We start from the raw sequence: 27,974 nt of genomic DNA on the forward strand, positions 1-27,974 counted from the left end.
CTGTGCATTCTGTTCCTTCTCTCTGCACTTCAGTTTACTCAGAGCTCTAAAACAAATCTCCACCATGTCCGAAAATGAGGACCAGAGTCATTTGAAATGTAAGCAAGCAATTGTTTTATAAAGTTTAGTCGAGAAGTAAACACAAAAACTGATTCAAGAGAACTATAAACACAGTAAAACCCCTGGTACCCAGAATTCAAGAAATTATCTGCCTCAAGCCACTGGCTTAAAAGAAATTGAGGAAAATAATTAAAAAAAAATAGGTAAAAATACTCAAGTTTTAAAATTGTAAATGTTTTCTGAAATAACACAACTTTGGGGTGATTCTTTTAAAGTATCTCCTTATCTTAGTAAGAATTGCCCTGTCAGAGGCTTTATCTAAACTTGGAGAGTGGGGAGTTAATTATCTAAAATGTTATTGTTCGTCTCTGTGGAGAGGGGTGGACCTGCAAATGCAGCAGAGGTTAAATGTTTTCAAAGAATGCACCTGAAAAAAAAATGCTTTAAGGTTTATATATTCCTGAAAGTTAAGTATAATATTTTTAAAAACTGTTTATTCTTAATTCAGGTGTATTAGTTAGGCATTGTAAGAGTAGTCTCAAACAACTGGAAAATGCATTTATCCGGCATCTACCACTCACCTTAGGTGCCAGATGCCAGGGGTCTTACTGTAATAGGAAATAGATAAAAGATGAGTGAAACAGAAAAATATAAATTTGGGCACAAGGAGCCTCTCCCAAAAATTCATAACAAAATGATTCACACAGATACACAGAAACATGCACAGGCCAGTTGGTTTATCATTTCCCCCCAGCCAAAAGCAATTAAATGTAAGTGACTGTTGCTTTTCGATTTAATTACCAGGTCCCTCCATTATCCAACTGAGTGGATGTGGCAGTGACGTACTTAATACAAGCTCACTGCGTTGTGCTTGAGTATAAGTCAGGACATGCTGTGTACAGCTGGTTGGTTCACCCAATCCAGTTTATATTAACTTACTCTGCAGTTCAATATTTTTAAGAATTTTCCTCTGCCAGTTTGCATTTCTTTTTGTTACAGATAATTTTCTACTTTAGACATAGTCATAGACATTCCGTAGGGTAACGGGCCATTTTGGCGCATGCTGTCCAATTAAACCCCAACAACCTGGTATGCTTCAAACTGTGGGAAGAAACCCATGCAGACACTGGGAGAATGTACCAACATCTTGTAGACAGCATGGTATTCGAACCTCTGCCCCGATCGCTGGTGCTGTAACAGTGTTATGCTAACTGTGCGGTTCCAAGGACAGAGGATTGTCTGAAACTATTTGACTATATTGGACAGGCTAATTAGATGCACCAATGTGCATGGTGGTTCGTTTGAGTCCATTACATGATGGTCCTATCTCATTTCCTTTTTGATCTTGCACACAAGGACTTGTCTTTTGTTCCATCAATAGGCCATGGTGTTAGATGTAATACAGCAGAGCCAGGAGCATTTTTTCAATTATGCAGTACATCATAATGTTGCTGTCTTTTTGATTTTTCCAAAGACTCGTGCAAAACCAATAAACGGAATATTATATTCTCTTTCCACATAATGATTTAGAGCTCTTATTTCCCTTTCCTTACACCCTCCCCTCCCTATCCCTTAAATTATTACAAATACAAAAATACAGACATTAAAAAACCACCTAAGTATCCACAAAGACAATAATCCTCGAAGCTGAAGGACTATTAAATAAAAACAGGTAGGGGCAACAACGTGTTGTCTGTGCCACATTCCCCACTTCATACTCTTAATCCTTTCCCTAATGGGACGGACAAAATGTTGCTGTCTTAACAATGCTTTAATCCAAATTTTCCCAGGTGTAGGAAGAGATTGTCACCAGAGACTAAAATCATAAACTTGTTGCTGCTAAATATTTGAAATGAAAACCGAAAATGTTGGAAATGCACAGCAGGTTGGACAGCATCTGTGGGGGAGGAGAAGGAGTTGATGTTGATCTTTAGAGGAAGGGTTACCAGCCTGAAACATTAACTGCTGTTAATGCTGTTTCTCTTCTGGTTAACAAGTGGGCAGTGACTGCCTGAAACCTCACAACTGATTTGTCTCTACTGTATTGATGACAAATGATAAACAGACAGTTTATCAGGTCATGTTACTGTAACCTCTTGGGACCACAAACATGTCAACCTGGAAATGAAAGCTTGCCCATGAAGCCTAAATGAATGTTCTTATCCATGATGATAGATCAAGTAAACTTTTGCTCTCTATAATTTTAACATTGTTGTCTTTTCTACTGGAAAGAGGACTCATGGATTCTGAACTGGTAATGGGTTGTCACAAAGAAACTGACGGTGATTTGCACTTTGCCATCCGTGCAGCTGGGACGCAGGGGCATCCGTTTCAAAGTCTTTTTGTCAGCTGTACACTGGCAGGAGCAAGGGCTGGACCCACTTTCAGAAGGCTGCTTCATTTCCTAAGCTGAAAGTAATTATTAACCTGTTTGTTTGGCCTACCACTTACAAAAAGATTTTTCTTTCATTTGGAAACCTCTTCCTTGACAGATTTTGGAACACTTGAACCAGATGCAGATTTAGTCCTTGTTCCAAAAATAAACAGTGTGCTGGATGAACTCAGTGGCTCAAGCAGCGTCAGTGAGAAAGAGCATTCTTGAGATTTCTGGTCAGAACTCTTCATCAGAACTCAGAGTCCTGACCTGACGCATCTCTCAATTTAAAAAAAAATCTTGCTTCTTTTGAACAATTATCCACCAAATTTGTCATAACTAAACATCACTTTTTCATTATTTACAGGTTAGGAGCTTCTTGAATTCTTTAATTTTGAGGCTCCCTCAAGACCTGGAATCTAGTATGATCGAGAAGATTTATAATTTCAAAACAGATGTTATCAGTTCTTTATGAACTCTGATTATCCAAAAATGGTCAGGACTGTACCCATGTTGGATAAATGTTTTTTTTTGGAGAACTGGTCATTTAAAAAAAAACAGCCCAGTAGCAACAGCAAATCACTTTTAACTGTGTTTAAACAACAAGGGAAAACTACTTAAGCATTAAAATAATGTTTAATTATCACAAATAAAAATGCTGGCCACCACCGATCACCGACACCGCCCCGCTGAGGCTCTGCTCTTGCCTGGGAGCCTGAGGTCTGTGCTGCCGCCAGGGGCCCAAGATCCCCGGTCAGTTCAGCTCTGAAAAAGTTCTGGATATCCTCATTTACCTGAAGTTTTTATAAAAATAAAAAATGATAAATGAGGATTTTGGAGAATCCACTTTTGGATAATCTAGGGAGAGTTCTCTGGACAGAATTTAAAAAAAAAAAACCCCACTATGGGAACATGATTTTCTGCAGTTAGTTTCTGAAACTACATGGGACTCCATTTTGAAGTGAGTGCATTCATCCTCTTGGTGAGGATGCATCTCTTGCACTGATACGGCTCGACCCACTCATTTCCCTCAGCAGCAGTAAAACATAAAAGTCTGTACACACCGCGGTTGAAGGAAAAACACAAGGCTGGAGAAGCTCAACAAGTCAATCTGTGCCCTTATGTTACGAAGATAAAGATCATAATCAACATATTGGGCTTGAGCCCTTCATCCAGTTCCCTCAGCAGATTGTTTTTGGTTCCCAAACCCACCCTCTGGAGTCTTTTTAAAAAAAAAAATATATATTTTAAAAAACTAAACATGAAGCCAATTACAAAGTTTAAAAATATAAGTCCAGAAATACATTTAGTATTTACTTCATGATGGTGTTAACCCAACCCCCAACCCAAAGGAAAAGGTGAATGAATGAAAGCATAGAAAAGCAAGAAAAAGTTGATAAGATAACAAAGAAAGAAAAGAAAACAGATTGGATTGTTGAAAAGTGACACACACTTCATGGATCACAAATACATATTTTAATTTTCTTTGGGGAAGATCAATGCAGGTCTCGAGGATTGGGAAGAACTCATCTGAAGATTTACACAGAATTTTGTAAATATGGTTGCCAAATTTGTATTTAAAAAAAAATGTTGGACTTATTCCATAAGTTGAGGGTAATCTTCTCCAGGGGAATACAATGATGTATCTCTGTGTTCCAACGGGCCATACCTAAATGGGAGTCAGACTTCCATGCAACAGCTATACATTTTCTGACCACTGCCAGCACAATTTTAACAAATTTGATTTGGTAATTGGACAGTTTCAATTTGGGTTTTATCCCTGAGATGTTCCGTGATAAAAATAATTCTGGGTTTTGTGGAAATGGAGTTCTGAGTTTAAAAAAAAAATTCCTAAAGCTATCCATAAAGGTCTTTAGAACATAACCAGATTGAATGATTTTTAAAGAAACCATTCCTACCTGCTCACCACATATAAAACATTGATCTGAAAGGAAGAAACCGTTCTTACTTGCTCACCACATATAAAACATTGATTTGAAAGGTTTGAATTTAATTTCTTTAATTTCTGTGGCATGAGTTGTAATTGATTCAAAACATTATATGGTGCGAATCTATAATCTTACATTGATTGCATTAGTCATACTATCCCGATATAATTCAGACCATATTTGTTAATCAAGTCTTACATTTAAGTTTGATTCCCATCTCTGCCTGGACTTGTGGGTCCCCTGTTTTGGGTGAAGGTGGTGGGGCAGCGGGGATGGGGGGTGTTTCCTATTTGAAGTAAGAAATACATTGCTAAAGTGAATTTCTTTGTATTTCACTTTGCTCTGCAGTCTCTGTGTCTTTTAGTTCTTGTTCCCATCAGGTCTTTGTGTATAAGGCAAAATGTCCTGACTGTTTTATACTTCAGTAGTAACTTGGGCCTGTGTAATGATTTTAATGTAGATAGACATCAGATATGTTTAATCAATAAAAACTAAAAGACTTGTAAGATGTTTAAGGAATAAGTCTATTTTTAAAAAAAACTTGCAAAATGGTAGAAGCCAATTCAGCAAATTTAAACCCATGACTCCAAAATTAATTAACAACCCTGTACGATTGGGAGGAAATTGGAACACCTGGAGGAAGCCCACGCAGACACAGGGAGAATGTACAAACTCCTTATAGACGGCGCCAGATTAGAACCCAGGTCACTGGCACTGTAACAGCATTGCACTAACTGCTACTCAAACTGTGCCACCAGCATTTTGAAGAAGTTGGTTTTAAGAAAGGTACCTCTAAAGAGGTAAGGAGGCAGAGAGATTTGGGTGGGAATTGCAGATCACAAATCCTGAACCATTGAACCCACAAAAGCCACTAACAGGGATCTGAATACAGAAGTAAAATACTCCAAATGATGGAAATCTAAAATTCAAACAAAGTTGAGGAAAAACTCAGGATTTCAGTCAGTATTTGTAGAGAGGGAAGAAACTGAGCTCGTGGTTTGGAGGAATATGCAAGAGGCTAGCAAGAGAGGAATTGAGTACATTGGTGGAGGTAAGAGGAAGTTATGAGGACAAGATTCCATGAAAGAATATACAAGAATGATACTTGTCCATGGGAGATGTGATGGGCCAGTTTAAATCAAGAAGTCATTGTCCCACCAAGGTAAATCTCTCATTTACATCCACACTTTTGTGGCTTTATCCATTGATGGGTGTGAAAATGGATAGCTAATGAAGGCCAGTGTTTGGGTAAAATGCAAGTTTGTAGAGGTTGAAAGATGTGGTCCAGCTAAAGAAGCAAAAGCAATGCTGGAATTAAAGCAGTGGGTCAGACAGTGTACTTTATGTAGCAAAGTTGAAGATGCATAACTGACGAGCCCTTCATTGAGGTATGAGCAAAATTGTCAGGGCAAGAGGAGGAGCACAGTCCCACAGGCAGGAAGTAATAGGTGGATAAGGAAGGGAGGACACAGCAGGGGGAGGGGGGATGACTGTGAATAGAGGGGGATGGGTGGGGAGAGCTGGAGGGAAGATGGTAAAGGGGAGGGAGAATGGAGAGTAGACTTAGCAGAAACCAGAGAAGTTTTATGTTAATACTATCTGGTTGGAGAGTGCCTAGAAAGAAAATAGTGTTGTTCCTCCTTTATGGTGGTCTTGGTGGTATGGTGTGGGAGGTCATGGACAGATGTGAGTATGGGAGTTGGACGCAGAATGAAGTGGCGGGCCACTGGGAGATCCCTATCACTGATGCTTTACTTCACTTGAAAGGATTGTTTGGGGCCCTGAATGGTGGCGAGGGAGGAGGTGTGAGCACAAGTTTGGCACTTACTGCAGTCATAGGGGAAAGTTCAGTGGGGGGAGTGGGGAAGAATGGTGGGTACAGATGAGTGGATGAGGGTGTCACAGAGGGAGCAGTCCCTACGAAAGGCAGAGTGGAGAGGAGAGGGGAAGGTGTGTCTAGCAGTGGGATCACGTCAGTGGCAGAAATTACTGAGGATGACACATTGGATGTGAGGCTGGTGGGGTGGTAGGTCAGAACAAGGGGAATCCTGTGTTTGTTGGGTCTGGGGCAGAGGAGGCCAGGGTAGATGAGTGGGAGATGGGGAAAGGGCTGATCTGGTATTGGAGGGAAAGCTACATTTGTGGAAGAAGGTGCAGATTTCAGATGATCTGGATTGGAAGACCGTCTTAGGAACAGATGCTGCAGAGATGGAGAAATTAGAAAAAGGGAATAGAATTCTTGCAGGGGACAGGGTGTGAGGAAGGATAGTCGAGGTAGTTGTGGGACTTGGTAGGTCTGTGGAAAGCTCATCTCCAAAGATGGAGGCAGAGTGATCAAGAAAGGCGAGAATGTTGCTGGAAATGGGCCAGATGAATTTGAGATCGGGATGGAAGTTGGCAGTGAAGTGAATAAAGTTGATGAGTTCTTCACAATGCATGAGGCAGAGTTGAGGGGCTGTAGGTCTGCAGCACAGATTGCTCCATGTAGCCAACAAAAAGGCAGACGTGGCTGGAGCCCATTGGGCACTCATGGGTACCTACTCTAATTTGAAGAAACTGGGATGAGTCAAAGGAGAAGTTGTTCGGAGTGAGAACAAGTTCTGCCAGGTGGAGGAAGGTAGTCGTGGAGGGTGACTAATTGGGTCTCTTGTCAAGAGAAAGATGAAATTTGTTGACGGTCATCCACTCGTCTGCACATCCAACCCCCGGGACTGCTGTGCTCAGGTACTTGCAGTCTCAAAAGATGCCCAGTGTGAAAGACCATACGGGCAGTAATTATGTTAATTTTTTTCTGCGATTTTTCCTGACACTAGTCTTAAAAACCAAAAATGCCATTATAAAATTATAAAATTATAAAAATTTTCATTGTAGCATGGTTTCCCTTGAATAGCTTTCACTATTCTTGAGGCCTTTGCAATTATTTTATTTTTTCCAGCAACACATTTTGCTGACCAATCCTTTAATCTGAATTCCATTAAAAGCACCATTTTGCCTTCGTTCCCTTGTCTTTTGCAATCCTTTGGAAGAGCAAGCAGAGAAAACCTTGGCCTTTCCATTCCCTGAAGTTGTTGGTTTCCTGATTGCTACCTTTCTCCCAATTTTGTCCACAATTGTCTATAATGCAAACTTTTTTTAAAAATTCATACTTGATCCAATTTCCTCTTTTTCCAGGATCCTTCAAATTCATCACCTGCGCTTTTCCACGATTAGTGCACCAGCCATCGGGACCGGGGTTCAAATCCGGTGCTGTCTGTAAGGAGTTGGTACATTCACCCCGTGTCTGCCTAAGTTTTCCCTGGAGGCTCCCACTGTTTAAAATGTATCGGGGTGTAAATTGAGTGGCATGGGCCTGTGGGCTGAAATGACCTGTTATTATGCTGTAGGTCTAAATCTTTAAAAATTACTGTCCATTATTATTTACATTTCATATATTAATATTTATCTCATTCAATCAGATCAAGTTTTCTGTCTTTCATCGTGTGATTTTTTTGTGTCCTCACCCACACTGAATCTCATTTTTATTCTAGTCCTGCTTCCTAACTATTTTCAGCTCTCTGCTCAACAAGGCTGAACACAATCTCTCTTCCCTCCTTCCTGTAACCAGATAATGACAGAGAAAGTTGTCCTGAATACAGTTCCAATCAGCTGTTTGCTTAATAAAGACTGCTGCATTTCAAAAATAATTCAGCTAAAAGATAAAGCCACAAGATCGGATGAAATAATTTGCCAAGTAGTAATAAGCACTGTTTTACAAGTTGTAATGAGAAACACAAGGCTGGAGAAACTCGGTAGGTCAAACAATATGTGTTATAGAGCAAAGATAGAGATACATAACCAATATTTTGGGCTTGAGCCCTTCATCAAGGTATGAGCAAAATGTAGCCAGGCGACTGAACAAAATGTTGGGGGGAAGGGCACAGCCCCACAGGCCTGAGGTGGATGAGGGAGGGGAGAGCACACCAGCAAACGGGGAGGGGATGATGACTCTGTGAATGGAGAGGGGTGGTGGAGAGCTGGAGGAAAGAAGATGGGAAATGGGAACAAAGAGAACTGGGAGTAGGCTAGCAGAGACTAATGTTAATGCCATCTGGCTGGAGAGTGCCCAGATGTTGCTCACCCAATTTATGGGCTGTCTTAGTTTGGCAGTACATGAGGCCATGGCAGGCGTCAGTTCGGGAGTGGGGCACAGAATTGAAATGGTTGGTCACTGGGAAATCCCTGTCACTTATCTGGGCGGACCAAAGGCACTCAGCAAAGCAAGCTCCCAGTTTGCATCTAGTAGACTGGAGCAAGGTCATAATGAGAGCACCAGATGCAGTAGATAACTCCCACCGATACCCAAGTGAAGTGTTGCTTCACTTGGAAGGACTGTTTGGCGATGAATGATAGTAAGGGAGAAGGTGTGGGCGTAAGTTTGACACTTACAGCAGCCACAGGGGGAAGATGCCATGGGGGGGGGGGGAAATTAATGGGAAGGGACAAAGTTGTCACAGAGGGAGCAGTCCTATGGAAGCCAGAGAGGGGAAGCTATATCTGGTCATGGGATCATGTTGAAGGTTGCAGAAATTACGGAGGTTGTGGAGGCTGATAGGGTTGTACGTGAGGACAAGTGGAATCCTGTATTTGTTGTGAATTAGTGCAAAGGGGCCAGGGCAGATGAGCAGTAAAGGAAAGAGATATGGGTAAGGGCTGAGTTGATGGTGGTGGATGGGAAGCCACATTTTTGGAAGGAGGAGGATATTTTGGATGATCTGGACTGGAAGATCTCATCTTGGGAACAGATATGATGGAGAAATTGAGAAAAGGGAATAGAATCCTTGTGGGGGGGTTGGGTGTGAAGAAGTGCAGCCAAGGTGGTTGTGGGAGATGGGTAGATTTACATAATATGCCTGGAGAAAATTTGGAAAGGCTGCTATACCAGCCTGTTTATGGGATTTGTGGAGCAATCCATGTTGCAAACATAAACTGGCAAGGCTCTTCCTCCACTATTTGATGACTACATCAGCACTGCCTCATGCACCTGTGATGAGCTTTGCTGCTGACTTTCACCCCAATTTCAAATTCACTTGGTCCACCATCGGCGACGCTTTCCTCTTTCTTGATCTCTCTGTCTCCTTGACTAGCTTTCCACAGACACTTTTTACGAACCGACCAACTCACACAAGTACTCTTCAAACCTCATTGAAGGGCTCTAGCCTGAAACATCTTTACTACATAAAGAACAGTTTGACCTGCTGAATTTCTCCAGCATTTTTTTTACTTCAATCACTTTGTCTGCAGACCTTTGTGATTTCCTCTAGGAAACATAAATGGTCAAGTGCAGTTGAGTGTGTTCCAAAGTGGGGGTTATGGCTCCTACCACCTCGTAGGATTCTGACAAGATGACAAAGCGCACGTGTACATTGGTGGTGCATGTCGGTGATAGCTAATAATTTCTCGAATCATTATTGGGCCAGAACTCTGTTGCACATGCTACAAATTGCAAGCTCGGAGCTCCAATTCACACCCTTCCCTAAACTTCAGAGCTGAGCTTGTGTTCAATGTGTGCTTGTGGCTTCTGACGAAGTTGCTGAGGTCTACGGGGAGGAATGTGGTGGGGAAGGAATAAATGCCTTGACTTCATGTTCCTTGTAGAGACAAGTGTGTTTCACCTAGACCAGTGTTTCTAAACCTTTTTACCCGTGTGGAACTCTTCAAATAGTTTTCATGTCTCAGGGATAAGAATTATTATATACCATTATTAATATCTATCTCTTTTATATTTTTATTGTAGTTCACATGGTAAACATGTATTATTTCGGATAACATTTAAGGAAAAAATGACCCCCTTTATTTGTCAAATTTATTGGCAATGCAAAAGAAAACATACCGCTCGTTTATGAGACCTCACTCCAAGGTTTTCATTTAAAAAAAATGAGGTTGAAGTCTTTATTATAATAACCAAAGATTTTCCAACAATATGCCATCCATGCTTCATAAAATTACAAATAAAAAATTAAACAAAAATGCACGAGTCTATTTATCACTGTTTCTCGCGGAATCCCTCGTGACCTCTCGCGGAATCCCTCGTGACCTCTCGCGGAATCCCTCGTGACCTCTCGCGGAATCCCTCGTGACCTCTCGCGGAATCCCTCGTGACCTCTCGCGGAATCCCTCGTGACCTCTCGCGGAATCCCTCGTGACCTCTCGCGGAATCCCTCGTGACCTCTCGCGGAATCCCTCGTGACCTCTCGCGGAATCCCTCGTGACCTCTCGCGGAATCCCTCGTGACCTCTCGCGGAATCCCTCGTGACCTCTCGCGGAATCCCTCGTGACCTCTCGCGGAATCCCTCGTGACCTCTCGCGGAATCCCTCGTGACCTCTCGCGGAATCCCTAGGGTTCTGAGGAACCCTGGTTGAGAAACACTGACCTAGACGCATGCATAAGTTGGCCATCTCCTGGGAGGGGAACATGATGGGGGGGGGGGGGAGATGGGGGGGAAAGGAGCAAACGGAATGCAGAACAGTCCAGCTGCCTGAAGAGGGAAGCAATGGAAATGGAGGGGAGCTTTGGCAGGAGCCATAACTCGCAGAGTGTGTTGGCAATGCAAGTCTCCCACCCTGAACCTGCAAAGCGTATAATGCATCTCCATGAGGGCATCGTTGAAATCTCCCAAATGTTCCAACCTCGGCTATAGCTTTGGAGCAGCATGGAAAGTGAGAAGGCCACTGTGACAATGAACCTTTGTACGACGAGCTGCTTTTAGGTGAATCTTGTCCCTTCTCCAGTATCCTGCTGTTGCCTCAGGAAGGTCGGTGATGTTCCTTGTTACAAAGGCACCACATTATTTTTGTTCTTTAAATTTAGAGATGCGCCACACTAATGGCCCATTTCAACCCACGAGCCAGTGTTGCCCAATCACACCCAATTGACCTACAACCTCTGGTACGTTTTGAAGGGTGGAAGGAAACCGAAGCCCCCGGGGAAAACCAATGCAGACATTGGGAGAGCGTACAAACTCCTTACAGACAGCACAGGATTTGAACCCCTGTCCGAATTGCTGGCGCGGTAGCAGCATTGCACTATCTCTGCCACCCATCAGGAAAGGAGCAGCTTTGTACGGAGTGTAGCCCTCTGCATTTCGCAGGGTCTAAACTGGCTCTCTGCAGCTTTTGGCTATCCAAAAGTGATAATGATGCAAGGAGAAGGTTGAGAAAGGAAGACGTGTTTGTAAATGCTGTCTTCAGCTTGTGGTTGCAAGGATGTGAGAAGGAGGACTCATTCTTCATCATTTTTAGCCTGACCACCACCTTCTGATCACTGATGGTGTCTGCCATCACCTCAACAATCATCCCAGCTTTGCCTGTCTCTTGGGACTAGCTGCAGCTGTTCATTTGTCCTGCAACAGGTAAGGAAGGGTGCCTTTTGTGTGCGCTCTGGGCTGCCGTGTGCAGGATGTGGCCAGTACGTGCAAGCTGTGAAACTCCAAACTATGCCATAAGGTGAAGCCAGGGAAGTTGAGCCCGAGTTCTAGTTGATGGTGATTGATGGAAGTGAAGCTCATGGAGCATAGATTTCGGGCTTACTCGTGGAAAGTGGGAGTTGGCACCTGACCATCCATTCACTTGCCTTGATAAAGGACAATAATATGCTTTCTTTCAATGTTGGGGAATTGAGTATGATAGAAAAGAAGTCATATTACAGCTATAGAAAACTTTAGTCAGCTTGCAACGAGACTAGTGTGTGCAATTCTGGTCATCCCAGTGCAGGAAGGATGAGGAGGTCATGGAATGGGTACAGAAGAGATTTACAGTATATTGCCTTGACCACAGAGTATGAACTATGGAGAAAGGTTGGACATGGGTAGATGATCAGAATCTGTTTCCCAAGGTTAATGTGTCAAACACTAGAGGACGTGTATTGAATGACCAGAATCTTCTCCCCAAGGTAAACATATCAAACATTCGAAGACATGTGTTGGATGACCAAAATCTGTTCCCCGAGGTTAATTTGTCAAACATTTAGAAGACGTGCGTTGGATGACCAGAATCTGTTCCCCAAGGTTAACGTGTCAAACATTAGAAGATGTGCCTTTTTTAGTGATGGACGAAACTGTAGAGCAGATGTGTGGGGTAAGTTTTTTTTATATACAGAGTGGTAGATATCTAGAACTGGCTGCCAGGCCAGGAATAGTGGAGGAAGCAGATACACTAGTAGAAGTTAAGAAGTGTCGAGATTAATATTCAAGAAATAGAGGATTATGGATCACATGCAAGCAGCAGAGATCTGGCTTAATTTGGATGCCACATTTAATGCAGAAATCGTGGGCTGGCATTGTGCTGCACTGTACTTTGTTGTATGCCAGCAAGATTATTGAACATTCATCCTGGCATGGATAGTTCTACCTGCTAGAACTATCAACTCTTGGCTTGTCTGGAGATTCCTCCAGGCCTCAGTTGATAAATCTCATATGTTTCCCTCTCCTGTTCCTGCACCATTTTAAAACAATAAAAACCAGAACCCATTTCTGACGAAGCGCTCAGGCCCAAAATATTGGTTACCTTTCACTCCCTCTGGGTGCTGCGTGACCTGTTTTGTGTTGCAGAGTATTGGAGCCCACTTCCTTCTGCGCAATGTTATTGCTTAAGGGCTGGACACCCAGTTTAAAATAAAAATTCACCCCCTGTTCCTGCAATCACATCACAGAGGATTACAGACTGGCTTTTGATTTTCCACATACCCATAACATAGCCCCTTCTAAGGCAGATTGCAAAATGGAACACCAGCAGGAAGTTTCAGTTGATTAAATGGTCAGGCAGCACAAAGCTTTTGAGAATTTTCTGTGGCCTTTTGTATTTATCCTCTAAAGAGTTCAGCATTTCTGAGACCCTAACAGAGATTGGTTAAATGAAAGCCAGTGGTTAGTCAAATTTAAATGTTGTGGCATTAATTGGAGCTTTGCTTTGTGACGATCACTGGAGGTTGGAGAATGGATGCCACCTTGTTTGAAAACTAAATGACTGGAGGTGGGGGAAATCTGGAATGGAAACAAAAACGGTTGGAAATACTTGGAAGGTTAGGCAGGGTCCGTGGAGAGTGGAAATAGTTAACATTTCGAGTCCATAACCTTTCATTTCATTTGCGTTATTTTTAAAGAAGTATGGAAGCTTGGATGCCCAGGAGTTCAATGGGTGTAGAGAGTGGCAGATGCAGGAGGTGCTGTCTTATCACCCTGGCCATTCTCTCTCCTTGCTGCTACCTTCAAGATTGAAGTCCAGCCTCTCTAGGTTCAACAAAAGTTGTTTTTTTTTGTTCCAACAGCTACCAGAATCTTGAAACTCCCTATACTACTTAGAAATCAAAGTATTGAATATAGGAGGTAGAATGTTATAGTGAAGTTGTATAATATGTTGATGAAGCCAAATTTGGAATATTGTGTGTGATTTTGGTCACCCAACTACAGGAAAGACATCAATATGATTGAAAGAGTGCAGAAAAGTTTTACAAAGATGTTGCTGCGAGTTACAGGGACAGGTTAAACTAGTTAAGACTTTTTTCTCTGGAGCTTAGAAGAATGAGGGGAGATATGTAAAATTATGAGGGGAACAGAAAGGGTAAATGCGAGCAGGATTTTTCCACTGATGTTCGGTGAGACAAGAACCAGAGGATGTGGGTTAAGGGTGAAATGTTTAAAGGGAACATTTGGGGAAACAACTTCACATAATTGTGAGAATGTAGTATGAGTTGCCAGCTGAAGTGGTTAATGTGGTGCAGGTCAGGCAGAAAAGTTTAGTATGCACTAGATGGGGTGAAGAGCCTGTTTCTGTGCTGTCAGTTTCAATTGTTCCACCCTTACCACAAGACCGATAAAGATCTGTTTGCACTACTGGTGCAGTTGCAGCACGACCAACTGTGAAAATGTGTTTATTTTTCTTCTCTTTATTATTATTATCCTTTTAGTCTCTTGTGTGTATTGTATATTCTTTACCTGAGAAACTACAGCAAGTTAGACTTTCATTGCACCTGTGCCTTGCACTTGTGTAGATGATGATAAACTTCAATAAACAACATTTCTTTCCACACGCCTGCATGATCTGCAGCACTTTTTATTTGTTTTTTTAACTTTTTTGTTGGGGGAACAAGAAGTGCTGAAAGACCTTTTTTAAAAAATAAACTATATCTTGAGATCAACAGGCTTTGTAGATAACTGAATTTCTAAATAGCTTGACTCAAAATTTTAGAAACCAAAAGAAAGGAAGGACAAACTATTGTGAAAAGATAAGATAGTAAAATCAAGAATTATTAAGCAAGACTGTGCAAAAGATGAAGGGTTGTTTCTTCATTGATGCACAACATATGCTTATCATTAAGGATGTGGTCACTTCAGGAGCCCATGAGACTTCATAACTCTTGATCGGTTTTTGCAATTTTTTCTGAATTGGGGAAAAGGTGTGTTATTGAAGGGCTTATCAAAATTTAAGATTGATTTGGAAGTTATTGTTTTACTGGAGGTGAGGTAATGCTGCATGGAAGGGGTGAACTGTTTAACAGTGTGATGCAGTCAATGCTGAATGCTGCATGGTCATTAACAATGTCATTTGGAACCCAGCCCTGCAGGGAAACAGCAACATGGCATATACAGTGACCCCAGCTCCGGCACCGCTCGCCAGCTCAGTCCAATACTGCGTCTGTAAAGTGGAGTTGTCTGTATCTGGCCAGAACCTCTTGGACAGAGACGTCACGTCTAAATCGGACCCATTCTGTGTGGTGTTCCTGGAAATCAATGGAAAGTGGTCAGAGGTAGGTCAGCATTGGGTTTGTTTCCTGAGCAATGGGACTGGCTCATCTGATTCGCAATGATGGAGCTGCATATTGTGAGAGTTCCCTCACTGCAAGTGGAACAGGCTGCCAAGGGTAATGGTGGAAGCAGGCATGGTTGTAGGATTTAAGAGGCTTCTAGTTAGACAAGGAAGACAAAGGGGTAATGCATCATGTGCAGTCAGAAGGTGTAGTTTAATTAGGCATTATGTTTGGTACAGACACCATGTTTAACAGCAAGCCACAAGATAGTCCATACTATCCACAGTGCCACCCCTAGAATAAATGTTGGCCTCCCATCTATGCCAACTAGCACGACAGAAAAGAGGAAATAATAAATTAGTTTCCGTACTGCTTTCTGTTGCTGACCACCTTTATATACAGATTGATTGTTGGAACAAAGCAATACCAGACATTTTATGTATCTAAGAAACAATAACAGTTGACTAATCACCCCTGTGTATCTCATAGTTTCTCATCATCTTCCTGTCGTGCACCATGGTCCCCACAGTTGCTGGTGGAATCTTTGGCAGCAGTGTGACGTGGTAGTAAGCTGAGGTCCCAATTGAAGGCAGATCTTCCACTGGATCTGCCAGATGTTGCCTGTACTGCAATGAAAGCTTTGAGGTCTGCCAAGGTTGGTCCATAAGCATTGGGTTGGCATTATGCTGAAAAGGATGGGATCCAGACGCCACAAAAATGCAGCTCCAGTCCTGACCTCTCATCAAACCCACAGACTAGCATGTTGCTATTCTGGTCTGAAGCTCTAACTAACTTTGCAGATGCCCGAATACACCTTAGACTCTTCCTTGTAGCTTCCTCCTGGACCACCACGACCCCAAAAAGGAACGCCACGACCCCCAAAAGGAACGCCGCGACCCCCAAAAGGAACGCCGCCGCCCCCAAAAGGAACGCCGCCGCCCCCAAAAGGAACGCCGCTGCCCCCAAAAGGAACGCCGCCGCCCCCAAAAGGAACGCCGCCGCCCCCAAAAGGAACGCCGCCGCCCCCAAAAGGAACGCCGCCGCCCGCAAAAGGAACGCCGCCGCCCGCAAAAGGAATGCCGCCGCCCGCAAAAGGAACGCCGCCGCCCCCAAAAGGAACGCCGCCGCCCCCAAAAGGAACGCCGCCGCCCCCAAAAGGAACGCCGCCGCCCCCAAAAGGAACGCCGCCGCCCCCAAAAGGAACGCCGCCGCCCCCAAAAGGAACGCCGCCGCCCCCAAAAGGAACGCCGCCGCCCCCAAAAGGAACGCCGCCGCCCCCAAAAGGAACGCCGCCGCCCCCAAAAGGAACGCCGCCGCGCCACTGTCTCCCAGACTGGTATATCAACTTTCTCCTCCAGCCTCCAACCTGACAGTGGCTAGCCTGTCTTGGCAAATTTGTATCTTTCAAACAAAGATGCATGAACAGTTCTGACCTGGTAGAATTGTTAGTGCTGCATGCACTTGCCCCACTGAACATATCTCCTTGCACTTCATGCTCTCTTCCTTTGTCCAGTCCCTTCCCACTGGTCACCTCTCTCACTTTCTGTCATTTTGCTCATTCCTCATTCTCTGGTCCCAGCTGCCTCATCTTACCTTGAAGGTCCTATTGTTATGTACTTCCATCTCCCATCAGGAATGTTTCATGACCCTTCACACTTTTTTTTGCAGCAAAGATCCAACCATTTCCCCATTATTAATACTCTCATCTGTTCAGCACAGCCTGTTATTCATCTCAACGCGGCCTTTAATGTCTCCCGCTTCCTACAAATCAAAGAAGTTAGCACGGGACTTGCATGGATTCCAACTATACGGGACTTTTTTGGCCATGTGGGATGGTCCTTGCTCTGGGACACTCCTCGTCTCTTCTTCCACTATGTCATCTATTGCACTGGTTTTGCTCTCTGCACTTGTGGAACTTGTCGATTTGATCACCTTTGCCACCAACTTCCACATTGGTCTCCTGTTTCTCTCTTTTTTTCTGAATCTCTGTATCCCCCATCTTAAGATTACAAACTAGCCATGAATATCTCTTCATAAACCCATGGACTCCCTGAGCCACCTTGATCATACGTCACCTCACTCATCTCTTATAAAGGTGCCACCCCTTTCTCCCCATTTTCTTTGTCTCATCCTCAGTGACGTTGGTATGGCAATCATAAGTGAAGGCAGTGAATGAGTTCTCCAGGGCTTTTGAGTTAGAAGCACTAGTTGTCCCAGCTGACCCATTGATGGGTACAAATTAATACTTTGCAGAGGTCACTTAAATTGATACAGGACATTCAGCATTGCCACTAGAACACTCGTATGTCTAGTGATGTGGGCTGATCATCAGGGAGGTGAAACTACTCAACTCAAACAAAAGGCATGATATTGTGCAACTAAAACATGTTCTTTGCTATATTTTTGAATACAAAATCAAACTTCAAATTCCATAAAATTTGATTTCTTCTTCTTGGCCTTGAGCCTCTGTAGAACATAGAGCAATGCCACAGGAGTAGGTCCTTGGGCCCATCATGTCTATGAAGAGCAAGAGAAGTGGCAGTGGGCTCAATCAGGGATAAATGCAATTACTGTTCTTCCTTTGGTGCAGTGAGCCCTGTGATTGAATGGTCTGTCCATGTTCAGTGCTGACCACAGTGTCAACCTAATTAATTCCATTGCTTGCAGGTGGTCTGTATCCTTCTACACCAGGGGCCCCCAAACTTTAGACCATCAACCCCCTTCATGGAATACTTGATCCCTCATTGACCCCCAGGCATGGAATCCCTGCGGAGGTGGCGGCATTGGACAGACAGATGGGGGTTGTGGCACTAGATGGGCTGTGGGGGGGGGGGAGGGGGGGCGTGCTACCAAAGGTACAAAGAACAGATACATCCTTCTTCTACACTCAGTCCGTCTTCCCATTCACTCTCAGCTTGTTCAAAGGCTGAAGCCAAATACAACATGGCAGCCACCACGGCCCACTCTCATGAGAGGTTGGCCACCACTGCCATCAGCACTATTTTCCATAGATTCGCCCTTGCTTTCCACCCCAGAAGTTCAATCGACCACCCCCCCCCCCCCCCCCCCCCCACCACACCACCCCTGGCATTATCAACCCTCTTTCGAAACCTTCCCCAGGGTCAATATCAACCACTTTGGAGACTCCTGTTCTACGACCTGCCTGTACATATGCCTGTCTGAATGCTTTGGAAACGATGCTTTCTTATCTGCTTTTATCACCTGCCCTGGCAATGTGTTCCAGGCACCTACTGGCCTCTGTGTGTAAAAGCAAGTAACTTTGCACATCATTTGAAAACGTCTTCCTCTCTGAAACCTCTGCCCTCTCGTATCTGACAGTGTGTCAGTTTTCCATTGTGTGATTCCCTGTTGTGATGGAGCAGACTCGACAGGCCAGATACCTACTTGTTCTCCCTTTTTTTTGTGCTATTGAACCACTCTTGTTATATTTGCTTTTCCCTGACAGATTGGAAGAACAGAAACAGCCGTGAACAATCTAAACCCAGTGTTTGCCAAGAAGTTTGTGGTAGACTATCATTTTGAAGAAGTGCAGAAACTGAAATTTGCCTTATTTGACCAAGACAAGTCCAGTAAACAGCTTTATGAACATGACTTTCTTGGTGAATTTTCATGCACTCTTGGAGTGGTAGGTCTGATATTCAGTGTCATTTTGGTAAGAATTATGATCACTCAATCCTTCAAAGCCTTGCTCTTTAAAAGTGAATGTTTGGTTAATGGTACAGATCGTTTCAAGCAAGAAGATGACGCGGCCACTTATTCTGACCAATGGAAAACTTGCTGGAAAAGGAACGATAATGGTATAGTGAATTTTCTGTCATCTTTAAAGTAACATTCAAGGCAGTAAGACTTGGTTGAGCACAGAGTGAGCTTGATGGTCTCTCCATTTCTGATTGTAATCCAATGAGCTAGTACTCGTCAGGAATGAAGAGAAATGTAGCGGGGGACATCAGTGGAAACTGCTCCGAAGCACTTGATGTTAATGTTTAATGCTGGAAATGCTGAGAGCACATTTGGCATAATGGCTAGTCCAATGCTTTTACAGTGCCAGCGATCAGGACGGGTTTGAATCCTGCCATGTTTGTAAGGAGTTGGTATGTTCTCCCCATGTCTGCATGGGTTTTCCCCCCTGGGGCTCCGGTTTCCTTCCACGCATCGAAATGTATCGAGGGTGTAGGTTGATTGGGTGGCATAGATGTGGGCCAAAATGGTCTATTACCCTGCTGTCCTAAATAAATAAATAAAATAGATATCTGGAAGGGAACTAAAGAACGAGATTTTTTTCAATTGTGCACGCAAATATTGTCCCAGTGATTGATCTACACTCAAACAAAACTGTGGAGGTGATTTATGCACCTGAAAACTACTCCAACTCCTCTACCATGGATTTGGGGCTAGTATGAAATCTAACTTCACCCATTGCCATTTTAGCAGATGTGTGGGTTGGAATCTGGCTGAGAAAATTGAAGAAATGAAATGTTAAGTCTGCTTCTCTTGTCATTACAGATAAGTGCCCAAGAAATCTCAGATAATAGAGTAATTACACTCAGCATGGCTGGGAAAAAACTAGACAAAAAGGTACCATTTTTGATTCGTTCCATAACATTTTCTGGGCAAACTTTGCATTGTAATATTCCTGTCAAACCAAGCTCTTGTAAAAAGCATTGGTGATCTTCATTGGGTTTTGAACTCTGCGGACTCCCCTCGTAACTTTTTGGCACAGTGCTGATCCATAAGAGGATTTCTACTGGTCTCCATAGAAGGAACAGAATATTGGATTATGCTCAAATAACCCTGCTTAGAACAGGATGTCCAAGTCCCTTCTTTGATGAAGCCTTGAAGATCAGCAATGCCCCTTGAGGTTCATCTACAAACGCTGTGATATCTTGTTGGAATCCCTCTGGAGAAAATTAACGTCCCTTTAATGATCCTATTTGTAACAGCTGCCCAGATCAGTTGTGGGTGTTTCTGATGGTGGGCTGTATCCATCCAGAGCCTGGAAATTCAGTGATAAGAGATGACCTGCGAAGCAGAGGATGAATTAATGAGCATCCTGAGTAGAATCATGACCAATGTCCCGGCACCATTTTGTGCATTAAATGCAGAGGAGGATTTGGTGTGGTATCTTGGATGAAATGAGGACTCACTGAATGGCAGTGGATATAATTCATGTGGGCTGTGATTGGGTGATTTATGCACAATGGCTGAGTATTGAACATTCTGCAACATCCTGGAGAAGAATATCTCTCTTGAAAACTAATGTCCATTGTGCAATCTGCATTCACACCATGGATATAAACTCCTAGTTACCTGCAGCACCATAACCACATTTTACTATTCAATATATTTACAATTGATTCTTAATGCAGTTACACCATGGTAATTTTGTATATTTCCTAGAGTTAAAATGAGGTGAGAAGCATTTTTAACATCGGTTCTTAATTCCATTCTTCATTCAATTATGCCACTGAAGATTTTTTTTTGTGTGTGTGAACAGAATGAACTCTATAATTACAGGCTTTTGGATCACTCAGTGTGGTTCAACAACTGATGAGAGCATGAAGGTATTTTCTTCACTGAAGAAATGTCAAAGGCAACTGAAAATCACGCAGGCAGTAATCCAGTGTATAACTTAAACGAGAGCATGTATCTCTAAAAAATAATCACATTGATGCTGGTTAAGTGATGCTCTCAGATGAGGACCAGTGGTTTTCTTGTCTGTCCCCTGCCCTGATGCCAATTTTTTTCCAGTGTTCCTTTTAAACTCCGTCTCCCTGCCTTGCTGAATGTGCACAGTGACTTCATTGCATTGATGTGCTCAAGGACATACTTCAATTGTCAGATATGCAGATTGAGATCCCTCCTCATTGGCTTCCCTCATTTTGTTGAACGTTATAGTTAACTTCATTCTGTTGTCAGTAGGCAGGCCCAGGTACTCTCTTTGTCATCAGCTGTGCCCATCATTCCAAGTGGGCTTTCTCTTTTAGAAGTACTCTGGCATCTCACCATTGCCTCTGCTTTATTATGTCACTGTCATTTCATGGGCCTATTGTTCGAAGTGATTTATTTCCCTCCATTCTGCATCATTGCTTTTGACTCTTTCCTGGATGGGATGTCACAGGGTTTTTTTTTGGGGGGGTGAAATTCTCCCACCCTGTTTTCCAGCAGCCACATGTATTGATGGGAATTATTCCCCATTCTCAGTTCGACAGTTAGTGTGGGAGCAGTGGAGGGGATAGTGGGAATAATGTCCATCCAGGGGAGCAAAGTCCATACTGGCCGTAGACAGCAATAGTCAGTTAGGAAGTGTACCCCTATAAGTGAATTACAAATTTATAATGGGAGAAATCTCGCTGCACAATTCTACATTTTCAATTTGATCCTTTGGTCAGCCCTTCCATTCCAAAATGTGACCTTGTCGTTCGGTATCAGAGTTTTCCATTCACCAGCAATAGTTTGCTGCTAGATCAGTGGTCACAGTAAATGAATTTGCCTCTCTTCCTATGGTGAGGCTTTCACTCTCCTAGAACTAATCAGTCAGCCAACCTCCATTGGAGAGCACTGGTCTAATGATCTCATGGTAGGGGATGAGAATGACTGCCAGGGTTTGTCAGCTGATATATGTGACTATATAGAGCACACATGTCAAACTTTGGCCCGCGATATTATTATATTTGGCCCGCAAGATCATATTAAATATATATTAGAGTTGGCCCGCTGGCCGCCGCGCCAGTATAGCGCATGCACACTGAAGGTGAAAATGAAGACGCCGGAGGTGTGGAGGGATCTCAGAGTCCCGAATCCCAGGGATCGGAGCGCCGCACTCAGCCCGCCCGGCTCCCGGACACACAGACGCGGCTGGAGTTGGGGACCATCCTCGCTGGGTCTGCGCTTCAGCGGTGACGCCGGACCGAACGTCTCGTTGGCGATGCCTTCCCCCTCGCTCCATGCGCGGTGGACCCTGCCTCCTGCTCCTTTTGTTGGAGATGAGCCCGGTGCTGTGAGATCGCCGTTTAATCCCTCTCCAACCATGGGAGGAGGGTGGGAGCAATGTGCTCTTCTCAGCCAATTCCTCCACCGCCCCAGACGCAGGCGTTTCAACGGGGGGTTCGGGTGCCTTCGACAGGCGACCGACCTGTTGGTCCAAGACAAGGGGAGAGCGTACAAACTCCACACAGACAGCACCTGAACTTGGTTGAACGTGGAGCTGCGACCCCACGTTCCACATCAGGACTGTATGTAAGATTGGGAGCAGTGAGACGGAAGCTTATTTTGTTCCTGTGATTTAAGCCTTTCTTGGGGTGGGGGGGGGGTCCTTCTCTGACCACTTGCCTAACAATTAACCTAACCTAACCACAATACAACAGTTCTCAACCTTTTTCTTTCCACTCGCGTCCCTGTGCCATTGGTGCTCTGTGATTAGTAAGGGATTGCTTAAGGTGGTCTGTGGGTGGGAAGAAAAAGTTTGAAGACCACTGCTTTAATCATCCCTCATTGACTCGTCATGTGCACGGTTTCAGAACACTAAAGGAAATGGGACAATGACAATGAAAGAGTTTATCCAAAACTATTATTAAACATTTATTTTAATCAGAAAAAGTTTAACATTACCTATGTTGAAAGAAGAGAAAACATGCAGATGTTGTTGAAAATTTTCAATAAATATTTAGTTCGGCCCTCGACTTAGTCCAAGTTTTTAATTTTGGCCCTCCGTGAATTTGAGCTTGACCCCTGATATAGAGGAATCACTATCCAAGGTTACAGCACAAAGTTTTCCCAAAAAAATGCTGCCTTTTGTTTCTGTTCACAAGAATAACAAACTGATAATATACTTGGAGGTGTAAAATGTTGCTTGGAATCATAATTATTGCATTATTTTTTTTCCCAATTAATTTTTTTAGGATCTCTTTGGGAAATCTGACCCTTATTTAGAATTCTACAAAGAAGAGGAGGATGGGAAATGGATGCTGGTACATCGAACAGAGGTAGCTTTCTTTTGATATCTCACAAGATGGAATTATCTCCTAATACTGAATAAAACTTAGTTAACTGCTTAATTTTAAATTCTTGGTGACACGTAAAATTCTGTCTGTTCCTTGGCTGGCCAAAACCTATGAAGCGTCTGAAGTGCTTCATGGCTCTTACAAATGACAAAATGTTCCCTCAAGCGTGCATTAAGAGGAGAGACATGGGGGACGGCAAGCAATGGAATCTGAAGCTAAACACAATCCCCTGGAGGACCTCAGTGGATCGAGCAGTATCAGAGGGGGAGAAATGGTGAACGGTTTGAGCCAAAATCCTTTATCTTGATCCAGGGCTTCAATTCAAAACACTGATCATTTTTTTTTTGCCATTGAGACTGCTTGGCTTGCTGAGTTCCTCCAGCAGATTGTTATTAGCAAGATAGTCAAAGGCTTTGGTCTGAAACTAAGTGTCCCCCCCCCCCCTGTATTTATGCTAAAAAGATTTCTGTTTGATAGTGAGTCATTGTAGCTAATCGGATGATATTAATGGTGGGAGACAATGCTTCCATTCTGTGCAAAAATCTTAGGTTGTGCAATTTTTTTTTCCTGTGACAAAGGTATGTGCACTGACCATTCTTGAACCTCATCTTCAGGAAACTTCTAAATGAACACAATGATGATTTATTTGATGTGATATTAAAAAAAAAACAACTAAATAGTTAACAGAAACAGCTAAGAAATTATTTTCAATAAATGATTAATTACTGCAATATTTTAGGTAACTAGCTTTTGTGTGCTCATTCATTTCCTTTGTGCGCTGGTTGCAAAGGGGGTCGGAGTGCGCGCTCAGCTTAAGAGCGGACAGTGCGGGAAGATATTGGGGAAAAGGCGATGGGGTTGGACAAGCAGGGAGAATGGGGAAGGCTTACACATGGGGGGTAAGTTGATGAGGTGAAGAGCAAATCGGGAATGAAATGGGGAGAGGGCAGGTGGGGGTATATGGGGAAGGGTTGAGGTTGGGAGATTGATCAGAACTGACAGATGCAATTATTCCCTTGGCACACCTCTGCTAGGAATACTGACTAACTCTTTCTATTTGTTATCTACTCAAAATAATTCCATCTCTGCAAATATAAGCAGCATCAAAGTGTCAAGGAGGGAAAAAAAACACTTGTCAGTAGCATGCCTTAAGTACCCTAGCTTGTGGAGCCCTTTGTGCTGATATCTAATTACACCACTAGGTCACCAGGGGTCATCTCGGTGACCTTGTATATAAAGCAGTCCAGAGCTACAGTCTAGCCTTCCAGGTTTGTCCTGCAGAGAGACAAGACCTCTTAGTGTACATATTAGTTTATTAAAGCTGTCTTATACTCGCACTGCTGGTGTGGTTATTGTCAGTACACTCTTCACTTGTGTGTATCATTGTATTGGCCTTTTGCTGAGCTTTGTTGGTACCACAGCTACTGGTCTTGAGTATATCGAAATCAAGAATCATACAGGAGCTGGGTAAGATTCAGTGCATCGTGCGTACGTTGAATTCAATCTGGAGTTTAATGCTGAGGCTTGAGTCCAATCCATTGTATCAGGTACTGTGGTGCGATGTTAGACAGAATCAGACACACACAAGGTAAAGGCTGTACAACAGGCTTTAATCCACAAAGACTTCAACAGAGCCAAGCTGGCTGTGGCTGCAGCAACTCTATGTGAGGCCTCAGGAGGCCAGTGCAGGCTTGTATCCCGGAGGGTGATTGACACCCGACCGGGAAGGGCTTGATCCATTCAGGCCGACTGATTGCCAGCCGGCCAGGTGTTGTCCTGTCCCCTTACACTCCTGTAGGTACAGAGGTTGTCCCCTGCAGTAGGCCGGTGGTGTACCACCACAGGTACCATTTTGAGTTCTCTAATTAGGCTTCCTTGTGAACATAATGATCCTTTCAAGCGTTAAATGAATGGAGTTGCTCTTCACTTCACTTGATATGACAATTAACCATTATGGATTGCAAGGCGATCAATTAAATTGTCAAGATTTCTACAGAGATTATCCCTTGTCGGAATTGCCAGCAAAATATTAGTGGTTACTTTTCTACAGGTCATGGATGCAATTAATTTCTATCTGAATCCACCTTGAGGTTTGATTGCAGAAATTTTCTGTTCAAGTTTTGCTTTAAATGTTTGGATAAACTGATTAGTCTGTGTACTGTGCGTCGAAAGAACCAAAGACTTGTTGATCCAAACCAAGGCTTTTATTAACTAAAAGAATGGAGCATATCACAAGTAGGTCGACCAGTCCAGAATGACCTCGTCTGGCTAGGACCAATCCTTTAAGACCTGCCAGTAGGTGTGGCTACACTCTCAGCCAATCACAGTCATCCTACACTACCATCTGTACATATGTACATACACACATTGGTGATAGAATCTGTACTATCACATTCACCCCTTCTTTGACAACTGACCCCAGGGTGGATGGAGGTTAGGGGCTGTACCGGTCAGGGGGTCTGACCATCCGGCATGATTGCCGTGACGCCGGGATTGCGGTCACCGGAGTCGTGTCGCCGGCAGGCCCTTTGAGTGCGGCCACTGCTTCGCTCAATTCCCCAACGGCGTTGTCGACAGTCTGACCTGTGCTGGTGGGGTGGTGCTGGTCCCTCTGTTCAAGCACATGACCTGGGGAAGAAGGAATAGGTGGAGGTTTGGGTTAAAGGCACTGCTGCGCCTGATCCGGTTTGGGCTAGGTCCCTTACCGAGACTGTGTCCTCCTGTCCGTCCGGGTACTCAATGTAGGCATAATGCGGGTTCACATGGAGCAGTCACTTGGCCAACCAAGGGGTTGTTCTTAGAGTACCGGATGTGGTGTCGTAAAAGGACTGGACCAGGAACCGAGAGCCATGCCGGTATGGTCGTACCCGACTCGGATTTCCTCGGGAAAGAGAACATCCTTTCATGGGGGTGGCATTGGTCGCGGTGCATAGGAGGGAGCAGATGGAGTGTAGGGCACTAGTGAGCACACCCTGCCAGCGAGAGGTGGGGAGACCTTTGGACCGGAGGGCAAGCGTAACCGCTTTCCAGACGGTGGCATTCTCTTTTTCAATTTGCCCATTACCGCGTGGGTTATAGCTGGTGGTCCTGCTTGAAGCAATACCACGCTCCAGAAGGTACTGCCACACCTCCGCGCTCATAAATGAGGACCCCCTGTCACTGTGGATGTAACTGGGGTTCCCGAAGATGGCGAAGATGCAGTGCAGGGCCTCTATAACGGAGGAGACAGTCATCTCTGAGCAGGGCACAGTGAACGGGAAGCGGAAGTACTCATCGATGGCCGTAAGGATGTAGGCGTTATGGTTGGTCGATGGTATGGGTCCCTTGAAGTCTATGCTGAGACGCTCAAAGGGGCGGGTGGCTTTGATGACGTGGGTGTTCTCCGGACGGAAGAAGTGGGGTTTGCACTCAGTGCACACTGGGCAGGCTCGGGTCATGGAGCGAATCTCCTCGACCGTGTAGGGCAGGTTGCGAGCTTTGACAAAGTGCGCGAACCTAGTGACCGCTGGATGATAGAGCTCCTCGTGGAGTTTCTGCAGCCTGTCCAGTTGCATGTTGGCACAACTCCCCCTGGAGAGTGCATCTAGCGGGTCGTTGAGTTTACCTGGCTGATACAGTATGTCATAATTAAAGGTGGAGAGCTCAATTCTCCAACCTGGCGATTTTGTCATTCTTGATCTTACCTAGCTGGGTATTGCTAAACATGAAGGAGACTGCGCGTTGGTCAGTCAGCAGCGTAAAGCGCCTGCCAGAGAGGTAGTGTCTCCAACGACGTACTGCTTCGACTATGGCCTGGGCCTCCTTCTCGACAGAGGAGTGTTGGCTCTCAGGACCCTGGAGGGTTCTGGAGAAGAAGGTTACCAGCCGGCCGGCCTGGTTCAAAGTGCTGCTAGTGCAAAGTCAGATGCATCGCTCTCAACTTGGAACGGAGTGGACTCGTCGATGGCATGCAGCGTTGCAGCAGCGATGTCCGATTTGATGCAGTCAAAGGCTTCGTTTGACAGAGGGAAGGAGGTGCTCTTGATGAGTGGCCATGTCTTGTCGGCATAGTGTGGAACCCATTGGGCATAGTAAGAGAAAAATCCCAGGCAGCGTTTGAGTGTCTTCTGGGTGTGTGGGGAGGGCGGGGGGGGAAAGTCCATGAGGGGATGCATGCGGTCAGGGTCTGGCATGACCACCCCGTTCTCTAGCACACAACCCAGAATTGCGAGCCGAGTGGTCCGGAAGACACATTTATCGAAATTGTAGGTCAGGTGCAGCAGAGTTGCATCTGAAAAAAAATTCTCAAGGTTGGCATCATGATCCTCCGTGTCACGGCCGCAGACGGTGACATTTCCAGATAAGGGAAAGTAGCAGTCAGCCCATTCTGGTCCACCATCTGGTCCATTTTCCGCTGGAAGATCGCGATGCCATTTGTGACCCCAAAGGGTACCCTGAGGAATTGATATAGCCGCCCATTTGCTTTAAAGGCCGTGAAAGGTCGGTCTTCTTGGCGGATAGGGAGCTGATGATAGGCCGAACGTAAGTCAATGGTGGAAAATACACGGTATTGGGCGATCTGATTTACCACATCCGTGATCCGTGGAAGGGGGTACGCATCCAGGAGTGTGAAGCGGTTGATTGTCTGGCTGTAGTCAACGACCATCCGCGGCTCCTGGTCGGCAGCGGCGGGGGATGTTGCTTCGTGAGGTAGGGTGAACGTCATTGCGGCGAGGATGGGTTGTACCTTCCACACTCGGTGTCTGCCTCGTGACGTCAGGCGCTGCCGTGCGTTGGAGTCCTCACTTTCA

General features: G+C 44.4%; 1 protein-coding gene across 7 annotated transcripts in view; it reads left to right on the forward strand.

Annotated features, from left to right (window-relative positions):
• Positions 1 to 27,974, forward strand: part of cpne2 (copine II) — a 313,555-nt gene that overhangs the window by 34,205 nt on the left and 251,376 nt on the right. For all 7 annotated transcript variants that reach the window (XM_069901373.1, XM_069901376.1, XM_069901375.1 and 4 more), the window contains exons 2-6: positions 14,973 to 15,163; positions 18,630 to 18,809; positions 18,907 to 18,981; positions 19,688 to 19,759; positions 23,083 to 23,166. In XM_069901373.1, coding sequence (XP_069757474.1) covers positions 14,973 to 15,163; positions 18,630 to 18,809; positions 18,907 to 18,981; positions 19,688 to 19,759; positions 23,083 to 23,166 — 602 coding nt within the window. The remainder of the gene's footprint in view (positions 1 to 14,972; positions 15,164 to 18,629; positions 18,810 to 18,906; positions 18,982 to 19,687; positions 19,760 to 23,082; positions 23,167 to 27,974) is intronic.

This window comes from Narcine bancroftii, chromosome 10 (assembly GCF_036971445.1).
Source record: "Narcine bancroftii isolate sNarBan1 chromosome 10, sNarBan1.hap1, whole genome shotgun sequence".
Classification (NCBI taxonomy): Eukaryota; Metazoa; Chordata; class Chondrichthyes; order Torpediniformes; family Narcinidae; genus Narcine; species Narcine bancroftii.